This window comes from Myripristis murdjan, chromosome 9, assembly GCF_902150065.1.
Source record: "Myripristis murdjan chromosome 9, fMyrMur1.1, whole genome shotgun sequence".
In the NCBI taxonomy this organism is placed as follows: domain Eukaryota; kingdom Metazoa; phylum Chordata; class Actinopteri; order Holocentriformes; family Holocentridae; genus Myripristis; species Myripristis murdjan.
The window spans coordinates 27,513,421-27,530,951 of NC_043988.1; the positions used below are offsets into that span (position 1 = coordinate 27,513,421).

The 17,531-nt window shown below is 41.5% G+C and overlaps 1 protein-coding gene across 1 annotated transcript in view; it reads left to right on the top strand.

Annotated features, from left to right (window-relative positions):
- Positions 1–17,531, top strand: part of LOC115364984 (transmembrane protein 132C) — a 359,390-nt gene that overhangs the window by 334,202 nt on the left and 7,657 nt on the right. Inside the window, exons 10-13 of the mRNA XM_030059694.1 lie at positions 383–588; positions 10,668–10,731; positions 10,965–11,096; positions 12,808–12,885. Of these exons, the coding sequence (XP_029915554.1) occupies positions 383–588; positions 10,668–10,731; positions 10,965–11,096; positions 12,808–12,885 (480 nt within the window). The remainder of the gene's footprint in view (positions 1–382; positions 589–10,667; positions 10,732–10,964; positions 11,097–12,807; positions 12,886–17,531) is intronic.

Consider the following 17,531-nt stretch of genomic DNA (forward strand, 5'->3'; position numbering starts at 1 on the left):
TTTTTTGGACCACAAAAAAAATGTATTAATTAAAATTCCCCATTGCCTCTTGGGGCTTCTGTACATAGATTTAATCCCATTTGGTATTTTATTTTTTATATTATCCCAATTAAATAATCGAATGGGTCAAAATCAGGTAACCATATCAACTGGACTGCAAAAACACAGAAATTAAGACAACCTGCTGCACGCTTTGCTTCAGGATTGTGCAATAGATGCTGCGACTAGCTTTTATGGATGTAAATGTCAGAGTCCTGTGTCTGTTGTTCTAAACTCCACTGATAATCACACATCATGTTAATCCTGTGTGTTTAATTTGACTAAGCTGACTGTTTCTCTACCCCACCCCTCTCTCTCTCTCTCTCTCTTTCTCTCTGCTCAGATTTCTCCAAGCTGCGACCAGGTTCTGGTGAACGGCAAGGAGATGCGCGGCCGGCAGTCTTTGGCGGTGGACTTCTCCTACCTCCACCTGTCCGCCCAGCTTCAGCTCACCGTCTGGGTGCCCAAACTACCTTTGCAGATCGACGTGTCAGACACTGAGCTGAGCCAGGTTAAAGGCTGGAGGGTGCCAATCGTCACCAACAAGAGGTAAATTTACCAGTCTAAAACGAAAGGAAAGGAAAGGAGAGAAAAATGGAGGATGGGAGAGAATGATAGTGAATGTCAAAGATAAAGAGAAGCGTGAGGAAGAGATGGCACGTTTAGTGTTGGGTATCGACGAGACGTTTTCAGTGCCATCGCCTTGACAATTTTCTTTGTCAATTCCCAAAGTGGGGCAAAACGTTCAGAGAGCGATGGAAAGAGCACGACTGATGCCCCATTCCAATTCGCCACTCATGCTGATTTGCACTTAAGCACTTCCACACTTATTCCATGTGTCGCCATGATTATCAAGAAGCTTTCAAGTTCATGCCTTCATCCTCTGTGCGCTGATGACATATCGATTGGGACATTCATGCTTGTTGAGAAACATCAGAGCTCGGGTCCTTAAGCCGGTGAATGCTCAGCCTGTGAAAAGAGTCTCGTTTTCCGCTGAAGATCTAGTAAAGTTCAACATTCCCGTCCCTGTTGGGAAGACAGTTGCTTTGGACGGATGGCATTATCTGACCAAATGACCTAACTCAGAGTGGCAAGCTTGTCTCCATAATGGCTGGACATACCTGACACAACCACGTCACATCACATGCAGATGCAAACAGGAAGAATAAGGACAAAACCCCAAACCAGGAATGTGTTTCTATACAGTCGGTTCTCCACATTAGAGCTGATTCACTGACATTGTTGCATTACCCTGGGCATGGTTGGTATTTTCTGTTGCTCAAAATTCCCAATGATGATATCTGTTGGAAAGAGCTGTACTTTTGCATCCTCACCCTCATTGACGTCACTTCACTTTGAAGAACATGAAGAAGAATAAGAGCATTGGTAAAAGCCTGCGTGAATCCAGGCCCGGTCAGCTAATGTGTGGCGAATGAACACTTTGTTGAAAAATGTTACTACATGGCTCCTTTTTCAGTAAACAGACCTAAGGCCTGACTGGGACCTGATGAATGCACAGATCAACGTGTGAGCATCTGTAAAATAATTACATGTAAAGTAGAAACATCTCTTGTTTTGAGCCACGGAGCAAACCCATCGTATCTCGGCGAATTTCTGTCCCGGTGGCATACGAGATAAAATGCAGCGTGGAGGCCGGTAGAGGTTGCCAGTCGACTTTGTGATGGTCTTTTTTGTGTACTGTAATTGCAGTAATGTCTCAAAATTACTGTGATGCACCGATGTTAAAATGCAACATGTAGCACCTCGATGAACTCACCGACGCCCACCGACGCCCACGCATACACAGAACAAAGCCAAAAAATCTCAGCCTCAGCTGCCTACAGAAGTACACAAACAATGACAAACAATACAAACAGTCAGGCCCTCCTCTCCCGCTGTGCAGATGGGTCTCTGCAAGCATTCATAAATGTAACAATATCATATCTGAGAGAAAAATACCCATACCTCCCCTGAAGGTGCGCAGATTATCACTTTTAGTGTTGCTAATATGTGTGTATGAGAAGACAAGTCTTTGGCCTTGTTGTGTGTGTCTGTGTGTGTGTGTGTGTGTGTGTGTGTGTGTGTGTGTGTGTGCGTGTGCGTGTACATGCACAGCTGTTTATGAACATCTGTATTTCTGTGGGCCTTCTTTCTGTCTCTTCTCTGTGCAAGCCCTCCTATGTGTTTTTGTTTCCTTAGGTTTGTGAGTATTTGTGTGCACTTTTGTTTGCATCTGCGTGTTTGTGTGTGTGTGTGTGTGTGTGTGTGTGTGTGTGTGTGTGTGTGTGTGTGGGTGGGTGTGGTGTGTGGGTGTGCGTATGTGATATAGTGCTTATTGAATGGAGCAGTTGAAAGCACATATCGTTCCAGCCAGTCTATTATTTTCTATGAGGTCAAGGCCTGCCTAGCTATACTGATGACAGCTATTATGGCTTTAGCATCATTGCCACTGAATGGTGCATTCAGTCAGTTAAACACACACACTCACACACACACACACACACACACACACACACACACACATTGCACACACTTTCTCAAATGGAGGACAATGCAATTGAACGGTTCTGTTATACCGAGAAGAGTAGGTGTCGATTAGTGTGCAGTGTTTGCGTGTGTGGGTGGGTGTGTGTGGGTGTGTGTGTGTGAACATGCTTGTCTATCCTTCAGTGCAGCTCATTGTGCATCCATGGAAAAGTGAGAGAAATGGCAGAGAGTATGAAAGGTGTATAGACAAAGGTGGGGTGCAGGAGTAATTTTAGTCATTTTAGACGCGCCCTTCATGCATTTATCCTGCGTCTGTGCTGCGTTAATACTGAAGACAGTTCATCCATCAAGAAATTTAGAAAATAACAAACAAAATAGCATGTTGTTAAAGGGATGGTAAATTTGTATTATCATCGGTGTGAAAACCATCATTAAGCTGGGGGAATCTTAAGTCCTTTCGATGCAGTTGATCTCTCCTGTGTCAAACGAACAGTTTTGCTGTGGATTAAAAGCTACGCTCACACACGAATCACATTCACAAACATGACCTCAGCTTTTATTCCTCCCACTCTCATTTTACTGACAACCATCAGCTGCACCTGTTATCCTCCACTGGCCTCAACAAACAGTCGTGGTTAACAGTAGGCCTTACTGTCAGTGGGATATTTTCACTTTACTGGACAGTTTGGTGGGTCTTACCAGGGTCACGACATTATTGCTACCCTACAAGGGGAACTAAAGCCCACCTAGTCTTGCTGTAATGTGTTACTGTAGCAAATAAAGCCTCTAAACTCTGTTTCATTACTGATTTTTACTCGTTACTCAGAACTCTCAGATCTCGCCGAATTATGGAGAAAGCACTCAAGACTGATACTAAATGAAAAACCTCCCATTTTTAACTGGGTTGCCATCCCTTTAAAGGAATTCTGTGGTGATTTTCAACCAGCTGCGTATTATTACAACGTCGGTAGTACTGTACAAATGAACAATGTTTACTTTCCCTCATGTTGCCTGCACCCTTGGTCACCGTTCATTTGCTGGCAAAAGTCCGCCAGATGATGTGCTTCAGGTCATCTGGCAGACTTTTGCTGGCTCTAGCAAACTGCAGATTGTACTTCTCCATTACGGTGTCAGCGGGCAAAACAGACATCAGAGTCTAGAGTAAGTGCAAGTGCAAGTGTTTTGTTACTAACACGGCAATGTTACGGTGTTAAAATATATAATATACAATTTTTTATGAAGCCTGCTGAAGATGCTTTGCACATAAACTGCCCGGTGCTATCCGTCCAGTGTTTTCTGGTTATTGCATAGGTTTTCTACCTTTTGAGCCAATTAAGGGAATACTAGAGCCCCCTTTCTCTGTTTCAATAATGTTTGCACCTTTCTACTGCATAGTAGGGATGGGCGTATTGATTCTGTGGTATCGATACATCGATACTCACATGCTACTCATTTGGCATCAATTTCCTTAAACAAATATCAATACTAATAAATAAGAATTGGGGGTGCATGCATAACTTTCAGCTGTTTTAGATAGCTTCCTTCACTTACTATGTGCCGAGACGCCCCTGTGCCTGGCGGCGTATTGTGCTGGCCCGTGTCACGTCACGGCCCGACAGCACAGCCAGCAAGAGTGGCTCGAATGCGGGAGCCGGAGGTACACACAGAAAATAATGGCTGATCGGTCTTTTTTTCTTTTTCTTTTTTTTTTTTGACAAGAAAAGTGCAAGAAAACAACAATAACAGTGAAAATGTGCAAATTTATTTCATTCATATTTATGTTATTTATTTTAATTTTAGTTTTATTATGTATTGACCATAATAAATATGGTATAAATGGTCTGTATTTGTCATGTAATTTGTCTTAAATGTAATAATATTTTAAATGAAAAAATTGCCAATAAGAGATTATCAGTATCAGTATCGGTATCAGTATCGATGAAAATGCAAGAAAAAGTATTGGTATCGCATCGAATCCTAAAAGTGTGGTATCGCCCATCCCTACTGCACAGACAGCCCAGTGAGTTATTCCTTTAGGCTCTGCTGTCTTCCAGACTTTGGAATTGCCCACCCACTTTTCAAAATTTTCAGGCGGTTCAGAGGTCTGGTTTCTCCCTCCTCAGCAGCTGCTTTTCAGATGGAAATCCTGTTGAGCCAATCAGCACCTTTGTTGTGCAGGACAAACGGTGGTGATGCTACGAAGCTGTGCCTGAGTCAGACCGCCACAAGAAACATGATGATGGCCTTGCATGATCCTATCAAGGTTATTTTAAATAGATTAAAACCCGCGAGTGGGAGATGTTTTCTGCACCTATGCCAGAAGCTTGACAGAAATCAGAGTTATTTTCAGCATTACACACTAAAACGCACAAATTTTGAATAGAGTTTGGTGGCTATGTTTCACTACTGTCTTTCAACCAACAACTAATCAAAGCATTTTTCAGTGAACATGTCGTAATTCCCAGCTGCGTATGTTTATGTATCCCCACAACTGTTTATTAATTTTTTTCTGTATTGCTTTTATAGTTTTAGTGTTGCTTTACTGCATACTTTATATCAGTGGTTCTCACCTTGTGGGTTGTGGTCCAGAAGTGGACTGTTGGTCAATTCTGAGTGGACCGCGATCGTGTGGTAGAAAAAAAAAACTTTTTTTTTTTTTTGTTTTTTTAAGTATAATGATATCCAATAATCCGATACAGCACTCTTATTTTGAAGTACCGTTTCCCAGTGCTGTCTTCATAGATGGGGAGCAATCTGCAGTCAAAAACTCCAGTTTACAAATGACAGGTCACTTATAAGGGTCCTCCTCCACCTCTGACATTTTGTGGACTGTTACCATGCCAACCGTGCTGCTGCAGCCTGCAGACGATCTCTGCCCGTCTGCTCGGGGCAGAACTGCCCGGTCAGCTCAGTGACCGGCAACAATAATTTGTCCACCGCTCTGTGTGGCTTTCATTTCATTATATCAGTAGCAGTGTTGACATAAAATTAGGCCTCATTCAATGACCATGTGAGACAGATGGCAAAGTTTTTTTTCTCTCCCAAGCGTTTTGCTGGCCTGTTGTGTGTTTACTGATGGTCCAGTTAAGGGGTTTCTCCAGCAGAAATTTAGCTACAGATTATGGCATGATCCTGGAATTTCTAAAATCTGATCTCAACATGTGGAGAATAAACTGATCACCTGAATGATGTCTGGAGAGAGAAAGGGAAAAAAAGGTTTACAGTCTTGGATTTTTTTAAAAATTTCATTTCATTTAAATTGATTAGTCATCCTCTCTAGCTAATGTTCCCTTACCTTAACTGTGACCTTTCCCTAACATTAAACATGACGGCAAACCTTTTCCTGACCTTACCCAAGTAGTTTTGGTGATCGAAGGCTGAGGCGAGTTCATTTGAGAACCACTGCTTTATGCTTTGGTGCTCAAATTCTATTTTTCTTTTACCCGTTCCATATCCTGTCACTTCCACTGCAACAACGACCCAGTTTCCCCATGGGGATCAATAAAGTTTCATTTCATTTTCCATCTAAAAAATAATAATAATAATAACATTTCCAAACACTTTCTCTTGGGAAATGGAAACAGCGTGCAGCAGTCGCTCAGCGAGCCTGTGGTAAAAAGTGGGACGTCTGCCATGGCTACATCTGTGTGCCCAGACCTCAGTATATATACAAAACAAGGATGAATCCAAACTGGCATGTTTCACTGCTGTGGTTTGCAAGACGCTTTACAGAATCTGAAAAGACAAATGCATTTTCAGTATAGAAATGGATGTGGAGACACGATACCACGTGCACAACTTCCACTGCTGCTCCTCAAGTGAAACTCAGCGCCACACGGCAGGGGACTCTTACTTTTTAAGGCTCTAATTTGAATATGAGCACGCACACAAACACACACAAAAAATTTGTATATTCTAGAAATTGATTATGCATGTGCCCTTTCTACCTTTTAGCTAACAAGCCTCATTCCTACTAGTGGTCAGTGTGTGTGTGTATGTGTGTGTGTGTGTGCGCCTCTCTTACTGCATGATTGTGTGCTCCCATGTTGTGCCTGTATGTATTTGTTGGCACTTTTCTGAGCATTTGTGTGTGTGTGTGTTACCACCATACCATGTCTTGCTATCCTTCCATTCTGTTCTGCTGGGCCCATTTTTCAATTTGGCCAATTTCTGCTCAGATAGCCACCTACCACCATATGTGCGTGCGCACACACACACACACACACACACACATACACACACAGAACTACCTCTGTGTCCTATTACCACTGTCCCGGAGTGTGAAACACAGGTAATATTACAGGAATTCTCTTTCCATTTCCCAGTGGCCTGTCTGCCTCGCCGTGTGTCTGTGTGAGAGTGTGTGTCTAATAGTGCCTGTGTTTCACTCTGTGAGATGGTGGTTAGGGGAGATAGAAGTGCGTGTGTGTGTGTGCATGTGTGTGTGTTTGTGTGCATGTGTGATTCCTTGTGGACATGCCTGCATGTGGTGTTGAGAAGATATTACACAGAGGGAGGTGTCGAAGAAAGAATGTGTTCCTTTGTGTGTGTGTGTGTCTGTGTATGAGAGACAGAAAGCGATATCTTATAGTAGAGGAGGTGGTGGCTTTCTGTTTTAACAATGATAGCATGTTCAAAGCTTCCTTGTATTTCATTTCTTGATATGAGAATGATTCTCCAAGCTGCTCAGCTGTGGAATCGCATTCTGCATGTTCCCCTATTTTTTTTTTTTTTCTTTTCTTTTAACACAATTTGTTCCTGCATTACGGAGTATCTAATGGAGACTGATAAGAAATATGTCAGAACAAGACGGCAGAGGTCATGTGTACTGATGACAGAAGTTGGAGTTTTCTTTTAGGCCTTTATAAAGGTTGCAGATGAAACTCCTGTTGTTGCTGTGCCACCCAACTTAATGCAGACAATTGCAAAATAATGATGCAAACCCAATTTGTGATTTTCATTGGTTGGTTTCCTACAGAACTCCAACACAACTTATCTGTGCAAATTGGAAGCTCTTATTTCTGACATTGAAACTCCTGCATACATACTTTGGTCAGAAAATATCATGTTACCATATGCAACCTGATTTTGAAGAAGAAAATAGATGCAAACCTTATTTTTTTACATTATTACAAATAGCACATGTTCAGTAGTTTGTTTTTTTTTTTTCAATATTAGCAGCAGAATGAAGAATACATCAAGTATATACAGTCTATTCTTTTTTCTTTTTTCATTTTTTAAATAGGTAATTTTTGTTGTCATCAAACATCACAGCTCAAAAACTCACCGATATTTCCGCTGCCAATTATGAGTTCAAAGAGTCTTTCATGTGCTTTTTAAATATAATAAATCTGTGCTCTGATGAGCATTTGAAGACACTATAAGTTGAATGGAACTGAAGTTGCACCATGTGAGGCTGGTCTTAAATTATTCAAGGAATAATCCATGACAAGGTTTACGTTAAAGGCAAAGCACTGACACAAATAACCACCCAACAAGAAGCACAGTGTGCTCGTCTCCATGGTTCCATGCCCTAAATTTAGAATCACATATGTCACTTACTTTTGCTTTGCATCTTGGGTACTGACCTAAATGATTATGAAGCCAAAGCTAGCCATTCCTATATGTTAACTGATTTTTTCAAGTTGTTGATTTTATTAAAAGTGTAATCATTTTTCCCTCATGAACTTGTCGTTCAGCTTAATTTTTTTAAAGATGCACTGTGCAAAGCTGTAAAGGACCTATTATACTCAGCTCACAAAAACATTTGATGGTTAGCTCTCTCTGAGTTCGCCGATAAATCAAATGCTTAATCTATGTTTTTGTCAGCTGAGTCGAAACAGGCCCCACTTAAATCAACACAAGCCAGTTGCATAATGAAACATTAACTTTTGCTTGACTTGCTACTGTCTCTGTTTGTTACATAGATTAATCCGAAACTTTATGACCAGCTTATGAATTTACAACAGTGATTAAACTTGTGTCAGACTATGTGTGTGTTGCATGGTTTGAACGTACGCCCTCCAGCCAGTCAAAAACAAGTATTCACCCGGACCACTGTGTGAATCAGTAATAGTTAGTGAAAGTATTGCTTGCAAAAAGTACAATTGCAGGGTAGAGGAAGGATAAGGATTTGAAGAAGCACTTCCACAACAGCTACCAGGTACCAAAGGTGTAGTGGCTTCAAACCATCTTTGTAGGTACATGGTGTGCTCTTTAGGCTACTGAGTCATCAGCACGCCCACTGTGTATAGGATATTTTGGTCCTACACTGAAAACCAGACTTGACAATCTTTGCACTTTTTTTTTTTTTTTTTTTTAACTGAAAGTACAGCTAGCCAGAGCAGATGAGTCCAACCACCTTTTCAGTCGGTTTGAGTCAAGGACCCCTAATGTCATGTCTCCCTCTCCCCCGGCTCTCCCAGCCTCCCTCCCTTCTGATTTCACACCTCCTGACCTCACACTGCTGTTACAGTCTACCAGCTCTCCTGCTCACTCTTCCCAGCTCCATTGCCCCTCAATGCCCACCCAGCCAAATGTAACTGTCACCTCCAGCCAGGTGAAGAGGCAGCTCGGGAGACTTCACACAGGCAGGCTAGCATGCCCGGATGGCATCAAACGTGGACTCCCCCAGGTGTGTGCTTGACCGGCTGTGTGGATAAGTCCAGCACATTTTTAACCTGAGCCTGAGTCTTCAAAGGGTCCCAGCGCTGTGGAAGACATCTTGGCTCACTCCTGTTCTCAAGAAGGGGCCCCCCTGGTGTCTTGAATGACTACAGGCGCATTGCACTGACCTCACATGTGCTGAATCACCTCAGACCCCTGGTAAAAGAAGGACTAGACCCCCTACAATGCACCCATCAGGTCAACAACAGAGTTGAGGAGGCCATCATCTATCTGCTAGATTGAGCCCAATCCCACCTGGACAGAACTGGCAGGATCATTTTTTTTTTTTCTCCAGTGCATTCAACACCATATGGCCCTTCCTGCTGGGAGATAAGCTACAGACAGTCCAGGTGGATGACCCGTTGGTGAACTGGACTGTGGACTTCAGACACAGCACTGAGTCATGTCACATACAGAAGTATTTGGATGACACTGTGATTGTTGGATGTGTGAGTGGAGGGGAGGAGGGAGAGTACAGAACGGTGGCTGCTGACTTTGTTGACTGTGAATGCAAATGCCTTCAGCTGAACATAGGACCTCAAGGCTTCAATTACCCTATATCTTATGATACTGGCTTTATAATATTGTGACTGTGATCTATCTACTGGTCAGCTTGCACATAAGAAAGCAAATACGGATCTTTTTTTGCCGAAAGAACTGCCTTGTAATTATCAATTTAATTATACAGTTGTTGCCAGGAAGATTTGAATAGTTTTTTGACCATGTGGTTGACTTTGTTGCCTCATGCTGGGATCTATATAGATCCAAAATGTGTGGAGTGTCATCATCATCAAGGTCACGATGGATACCCCAGGAAATAAATAATAAATCAATCAATCAATCAATAAAGGCAAAGTAAACTGGATAAAGTTTGCCAATGCAGATCACATCATTGTTTTTCTGTGATCCTCGTCCCGTACAGATGTTGCCTTTGCAGTCATCCCACTTTTGACTGTACTTTCTGAAAGCTGCTACACTATGCCCCCATCACGAAAAAGCAATTCTGTGGGGAATCTTTAATTTTTTGCCCAGTTTTTAGCTGTTGGAAGTTGTTAAAAAAGGTGTGCTCTGTAGTTGATTGAGTTTTCTCTCTTTTGGGCCTAAAAAAAGAAATTATCCACGGTCGCATGATATAGATGAATGATAAAAGCATAAACTAAAATGTCTGCCAAGCTCAGCTACAAATAACAAACAGTAAATCACTAACCCGTCATTCATTCAACACACATATGGCACCACTAAATTGTTGTAAAACTGTTACAGTCAGATTAAAAAGTGAATTAAAATGTTTCCTCGCCAGATTTATTTGATTGTGGAGTGTCACCTGCAGCAGGGATTACAGATGAATTGGAAAGCAAACAGCAGAGAACACAGAGGATGGAGCAACATCACAAAATGAATACAGAGGCTTGAATATGCTGTGCTATTTCAAATACCCGATAATCTCACCCTCTCCTCTCTCTCTTTTTTTCCAGACCTACCAGGGACAGCGAGGATGATGAGGATGATGAGAAGAAGGGCAAAGGGTGCACTTTACAGGTATTTTGTCACTGTTTTTCATATCATATATATATATATATATATTTAATATTTCTGAGATAGAGCAAGACATGTTAATGTCCCACTTAATGTTGACTCATGTATGACTCATATACCCATATCAAACTTCATTACAGTATTATTTTGTTCTTGTAATACCCAATACAGCAAGCTAATAAGGCTGTGTGCCGTGGTGAATTGTTAGCAGTGCTATTTCTGTCTTGACCTTTCAGTATCAGTATGCCTTGGTGCGGGTCCTGACGCATTTTGTGGCAGAACCTTCTGACCCAGGAGGAGAGATGGTCTACATGTTGGGAGCTGACTGGCAAGCTGACATCACTCACTTGGTGCTGGACCAGCTGAAGGTAGGAATACACACACACACAGAGACATGCATACACACCCACACATACACAGGAAATGCTTGGAGAAATCTAAGTTTTGTTTTTTGTTTTTTGTTTTTTTCCCTTTTCATAGATGTTTGAAAGTACAAAGAATAATCTGGTAACTGCTTGGTAGAGATACGCAAACTACACATCAAGGGCTCTTTTTTTTGGGAATCAGCGGCGCATGTTGCAAAGAGGTGCAACACATGAGTGCACAGGGCATGGCGACTGGTTTTGGTAATTGTTTTTGATAATATTGCTGCCAAAGGTGTGCAGAGCACCTGCGGCACAGCTGGAAAATGGGGTTGGATCAAAAAGATCCAGGCTCAGTAGGTGTGCTGAGTTTGGCTTCAACAATAATTACTCAAATCACCACTTTTGCTTCTTTTTAAAACTGGCACTTGGATAATGGAGAGAACTGTCTGGAGACATTTTGCCACCAAAGCTTCTCCCAAGAGGAAACTGTTGTCTTTGTGCAGAGGGTGCGTAGTCACCACAAGTAAATACATGACGCCATAAATACGCCACCAGGGCCAACACATTCGGTTAACATGTTGCTCTGGTCCTTGGAGAAACATCGCCCAGTGTAGGAAACGGTTCAAAATTTCATGAAAGCCAAACAGAATTTGGCGGTGAACCACAGGGACAGTTTGGCTACAGAAGGGAGCCAGTCCCACCAGCCAGTGCCCGGCATCTATTGAGATTACAGCCACCTCCACAATTTGCCAGTGTAATGCCCAACTATCTGCCACACAGTCACAAAAATAGAGCCTCAAGACTTTTGTGTACAACTCCTGCAAGAAAGTTGAAAATAGGAATCATATTCGGTGCCAATTCAGTGCAGTGTAAGTGCAATAAATGCATTTGTACAATTAATGTGGCAACAACAAGGATTCACAAGGGAGTAGGTCTATAATAGTGGTCTGAGACCATTTTGGCCCCCGAAACCTCCAGTCAGTGATTATCATGGTTTTAAATTTGTATTTGTTTTCTTCTTAATCTGTGTTTCCCTACCTTTACCTTATTATTCCTGGTAGTAACGTCATAGCACATTTGGACACGCCATGACTCATTTCCCTGCCTTTTCAAAAAAGCCATGTGCTGCCATAAATTCGTGTACAGTCTGAAAACCAACATCCACAGTCTTTAACTGTGATTGAGCTGCGCGATTATCCATTACAGCAAACATGAAACCTTCATTTTGTTTTGTCAGAGTTTCTGTTCTCTTGTTATTTCATTATGTCAGATTTTAGAGTTTCCATATCATTGCACACTCACAACGTTACACTCTGCTTACTGTCAATCACCTGACACTCGCAGTAGTCTCCACCGGGAACTAATCCTTCAATATATTTTGCTTTTCAAACTATATTGTCACACACATGTCTTCTTTCTGGGGTATCTTTGTTAAATGGGGCAGCAGCAGATTTGCAAGCAAGGTTAAGAAAAACAATTAAATGTTAAAGTTTCTATTTGAAGGAATATAAACCAGACATACAGATATTATTAAAATGGCTATAACTTTTATTGACACTGGTATTTAAACTGTCTCACTTGCTAAAGTATTAGCCTAAAATGATGCATAACATTCATTATTTCAAAAAAAAGAAAGCATTTGAGTAGAAATATGCTCACTTATATGCTAAACAAAACTTACAGTTTCCATAAATTGTCTATGAACTCTGCACAGGTAGAGGATCCTCGTATTGCCAGACTTATAGATGGACGAATCCTGATGGGACGGGACTTGGGCATCACCACTATACAGGTATGAACTTCTTTTTTTTTTTTTTTTTTTTAATTCTTTCCTAAATACTTAACTCCTTTTCTTCTCTCTACAGGTGGTCTGTTTTATTCTTGATGTATTTATCTTCTTTCAGTCCTCTATTGATATTTCAAGCTGCACTAGCTGAGATAACAGCTTAAGTCACACAGTTGGATTACAAATGAGAACAGCCACACACTCACCCAAACACCCGCCCCACATCCTAATTGAGATGCTCCAGATTTGCCCTATTTGTCCAAATTAATTTCTTGTGCTGAGCATGCACACCGGTTGGAAACTCATCCATGTATTGGTGTTGAAGCAATACTTAAATGTGGATTATAATCTCCTAAACAACACTGAGCAAGCTCTCCATCCAGACAACACTGGAGTCGCCAACTTGGCCGAGCCTCTTCACCTTTTTTACTCCCATAACCACGAAAAGGAAACTTAGGTCTGACAAGTGCGCTGTTTATTGAAGTCCTGAAAACTCAAGCTGCTACCTCTAGCTGCCGTTTGGGGCTGTTAACATGCAGAATGGCCCAGTGCAGCTTAAAATAATCCCCCTAAATTTATGGTTGAATTTAAGCCTTAACTATCGATTCTCAGTCACAAGGTCATTTGGTGACAGATGATGATTCATGGCATCAGAAAAATGCAATTTTCAACAGTTCATTTATTATTTGGGTTTTTAACTGGTGCACTAAATGTCTTTTTTGTTAAATACATTTCAGTTGTTGGGTTTTTTCCTACTACTTAACCAACTGAAAAACCTCATTTGGTGCCCCTCTTCACATTTGCACCTACAGTAAGGGTTTGCATTTTGACATCACTTTATTTTTTGCCACTGGTTATCTGCTTAGCAAAATACAGCAGCCTGGACTCAAGTCCTGGGTTTCATTTTTTTATATTTAGACTGATTTCAGTCGCTAATGTGTTTATCACTGGTTGCACTCCAATGATGGTGGGTTTACAATGTATGATTATATGAAGTGCGACATAATTTGGCAACTCACAGTGCAGCCATAAGGACCGCAAATATGTACACACTAGTCTGTCCCACCCCCATAATCCTCTCCTGCTAGTTCGTTAGCACCACAATTAGCTGTTGGATTTGGCCCGGTCGTCTCAGTGTGATGCACATCATGCGTTACACACACGTATGGTTACATACGCATACACACATTTAATGTACAATGTGCAATTACATCAGTCCTCTCTCATGCACTCTGCTCTGCCCTGTGACTTTCTATTCTATACTATACCATGATACTATTATCTTCTGTTCGGCTCATTTCTGTCCTATTGCTTCAGTTTTATTCTGTTCTATTCTATCTATTCTATTTTCCCAAGTCTTGCTCTGTTCAAATGTAATTTTCAATATTTCACTTTTTTTTTTTTTTTTTTGTTGTTGTGCAGGATTGCATTGCTTAAAGTTTTATTAAATGTAATTCTATGCTTTGTTATCTACATGACTGCTCTGGAATATATGGTGTGTGTGTGTGTGTGTGTGTGTCAGAAGTTGGCTAAGGGTGAGTTTAGGGCAATAAGGGGGATATCTTGGGGATTTGGGGGAACAGCTGGCTATGTGTTTGCATCTCTCCAACTGGGGACTGCTGCACACAGAAACACACACATACACACACACACACACACACACACAGAAACACACATGTGTGCGTAGACAGACAGCTGTGTGCTGTTTAGGAGCCAGAAGAGAGAATTTACCCAGCATTCCCATTGAGATGCCAGAGCCGACAGCCGTCGTTTGATAGTTTGACATTTCAATTTTACCCCCCACCACCGTCTCCCAGACTCTCGCCTCGTCTCCACTCCTCTACTCTCTCTCTCTCTCGCTTTCGTTTCTTCCCCATCTCTCTTTCTCCTCGTCTTATTCTCCATCTATCTTGAAGAGCAATCCCAGAGCCGTCAATCATCGCATTTTGTTACCGCGCCGATGGTGGGATTGAGTGTGATGCCCCGACATGTTCGCTGAGAGATTTTCTTTGTACACCAATCAGATCTGCCTGTCCTCCTGTCGCCGGGCGGAGTAGCACTACAACACCGGGCTCCTAATCTCAACTGTGGTCTGTCTGCTGCTCCCTCTCCCCTTTTTTCTCTCTCTCTGTCTCCTTCTGTCTTTCTGTCCCCTTCTGTCTCTCTGTCTGACACTATTATTTCTTTCTCTCTCACTTCTTCACACTCACAGTCGCTCTTTCTTTCTCTTTCCATGTTGCCACAAACACACACACTCTCTCTCTCTCTCTCTCTTTTTCACTCTCTCTTACTTCCTCTCTGTTTTGCTCTTGTTTGGCCCAAGTTGTCTTAGTTGGATGCTGACACATTGAAGCACAGCTGGGAGGCAGAGGGGAACACTGTGCACATGTGTGTGTGTGTGTGTGTGTGTGTGTGTGTGTGTGTTGTGTGTGTGTGTTTGTGTAGTGCTCCACTGCTTAGCGTGTGTTGGATTGTGTCAGCGATGTGAGGTGACAGCCGCAGTGTTTTCTAACCAATGTTGTCTTTATATACCCCTTCCTGTGTGTGTGTGTGTGTGTGTGTGTGTGTGTGTGAGAGAGAGAGAGAGAGTGTGCATGCTTGCAAAAATGCACACTTTGCTTACAATGTACACATAACTAGTTAGTGTCAGTTTACTAGATCTACAGCTTGCGTGTGTGTGTGTGTTTGTGTGTGTGTGTGTGTGTGTGTGCGTGAGAGAGAGAGAGAGACGTTTCTGTCTCTAACTCTCACTGTCAGTCTGCGTGGCCCAAAGCACTGCAGTGTTAACCAGCTCTGCTCCACTGTCAATTTAAAACACTGTCCAATTGACTTAGGGCAATAATCAGTGTGACAAGAACAAGAGGCAACTCACACTCCCACATGGTGTGTCTGAGCATTCAAAGGGCAACTCCCAACACTTGGCAGAATTTTAACACACAGTGTGAGAAAGTGGCCATCATCAAGATCCTGGTTTAAAGGAACAGTACACCCAAATTAAAAGATTTTTTTTTTTCCCCCCTCACTTATCCCCTGTGCAGTCTGTTCATAGTCAGGTGTATACAGTTTGGATTTGCATTCAGTGAAGCTGGATTTCCATTCAACCTTTACTTAGTTCTCAGAAGGCAGATTGAGAGCACAAGCACTCATTTTCAAGTGCGATAACTGTTTATTTATTTATTTATTTAAAATGTATTTGACAGGGGCGATACATACAACACTGCCACAAAAAAGGGAAAATGTGATGTATATAAGACATCTAGCTTCAGCTAATTTGCAGTCTTTGTCCCTGGTCAGGCTGTTAGAATACAATGAGATATACTGAATACAGAAAATAAATAAATAAATAAATGATACAAATGCAGTGAATAATACAATAGATAAATAAACACAATTGCAGTTGTCAATTACAGATAAAAACACAAGTTGAATTTGACATTGAACATTATGAAAGTGCTATTATTTTGATAGTGGCTAAGTAGGGAATTAATGTTCACATTTCTGCTGCTGCTTGAGCCAGTGTTTAACTTTCAAAGTAAACCTCTTTAGTTCTGTTTAATTTCCGATGGTAAGGAATTCCATAGGTGTGTACTTTGAGAGGGATGATTGGCCAAATGTTGTCCTGCATCTTGGAGTTTGACAGTTCTGCATGGTTCTGCTCCTTGTCATTGTCCTAGAGTCGTCTGTCTTTTTAAAAATCTGAGACATCACGTGAGGGGCCGATCCATTTAAACACTTAAACACAACTTTTAGGAAGGAGAACTTTATAAAATTGGAAAAAAAGTCAACAAATTGTAACCCTAACCTTAACCCTGACGCTCTAAATTGGCTTCTCTCACTGTCGAGTATTTTACACAGTCTCTCATCAATCACCAACACGCGAAGTCGCAGTGAAAACAGGTAGAGCAACATGTTTCTACGCACGTTTGGAAAATTCCTGCTGGCAGATGCATCTTTTAGCAAACCCAGTCTGCTAATTCTGGACACCGGTTTTATCAGCCGGCAACAGCCAGGAGCAAAAAACGGACATTTTCATATGAATATGTCAGAGATTATTGATTTCTATTTGACATGCTGCATGAAGGCATCTGTGGCTTTTAGAGCCTGGGTAACAAATTCAATAAAGTCCAGTTTATATCATAACACCTGAGCAAGAGTTTCATAACAGCTGCAAGGCACATTCATGAATACTGATTGATCCCTAAGGCGGTTTCTATAAGGTGTTCATGTAAAGCGCTTGTTAGTGTAGAAGTGGGCGTGAGTTTTATATAGTCGAATCAAATTATACTGTAAAATAAACGAAAGCATTTCTCAACCAGCTAGTTACAAGACCACCTCAGTCGGTACCTCCTGTTTTGTTTGACCCAACTTCCTGCGGCGGCAAACACAGCAAACTATATCTCAAAATCTATAAACGTTGATTTTGAAATGCAGAGATGCTGTTAATTAATGTTTTCTAAATTTATATTATGGTTTGCGTTGTTGGTATACATACTTTTGGATGGGTTGACTGTTTCTAAATGTAAGCTTATATTATCTATAGTTTTTTGGGTTTTTTGGGGGGCTTTTATGTATCCTAATTTGTCTTTTTTCCTGGTCTTACATTGGGCTATGTTGACTGTATTTTTCAATATTGCAGAGGTCCTAGTATTCGC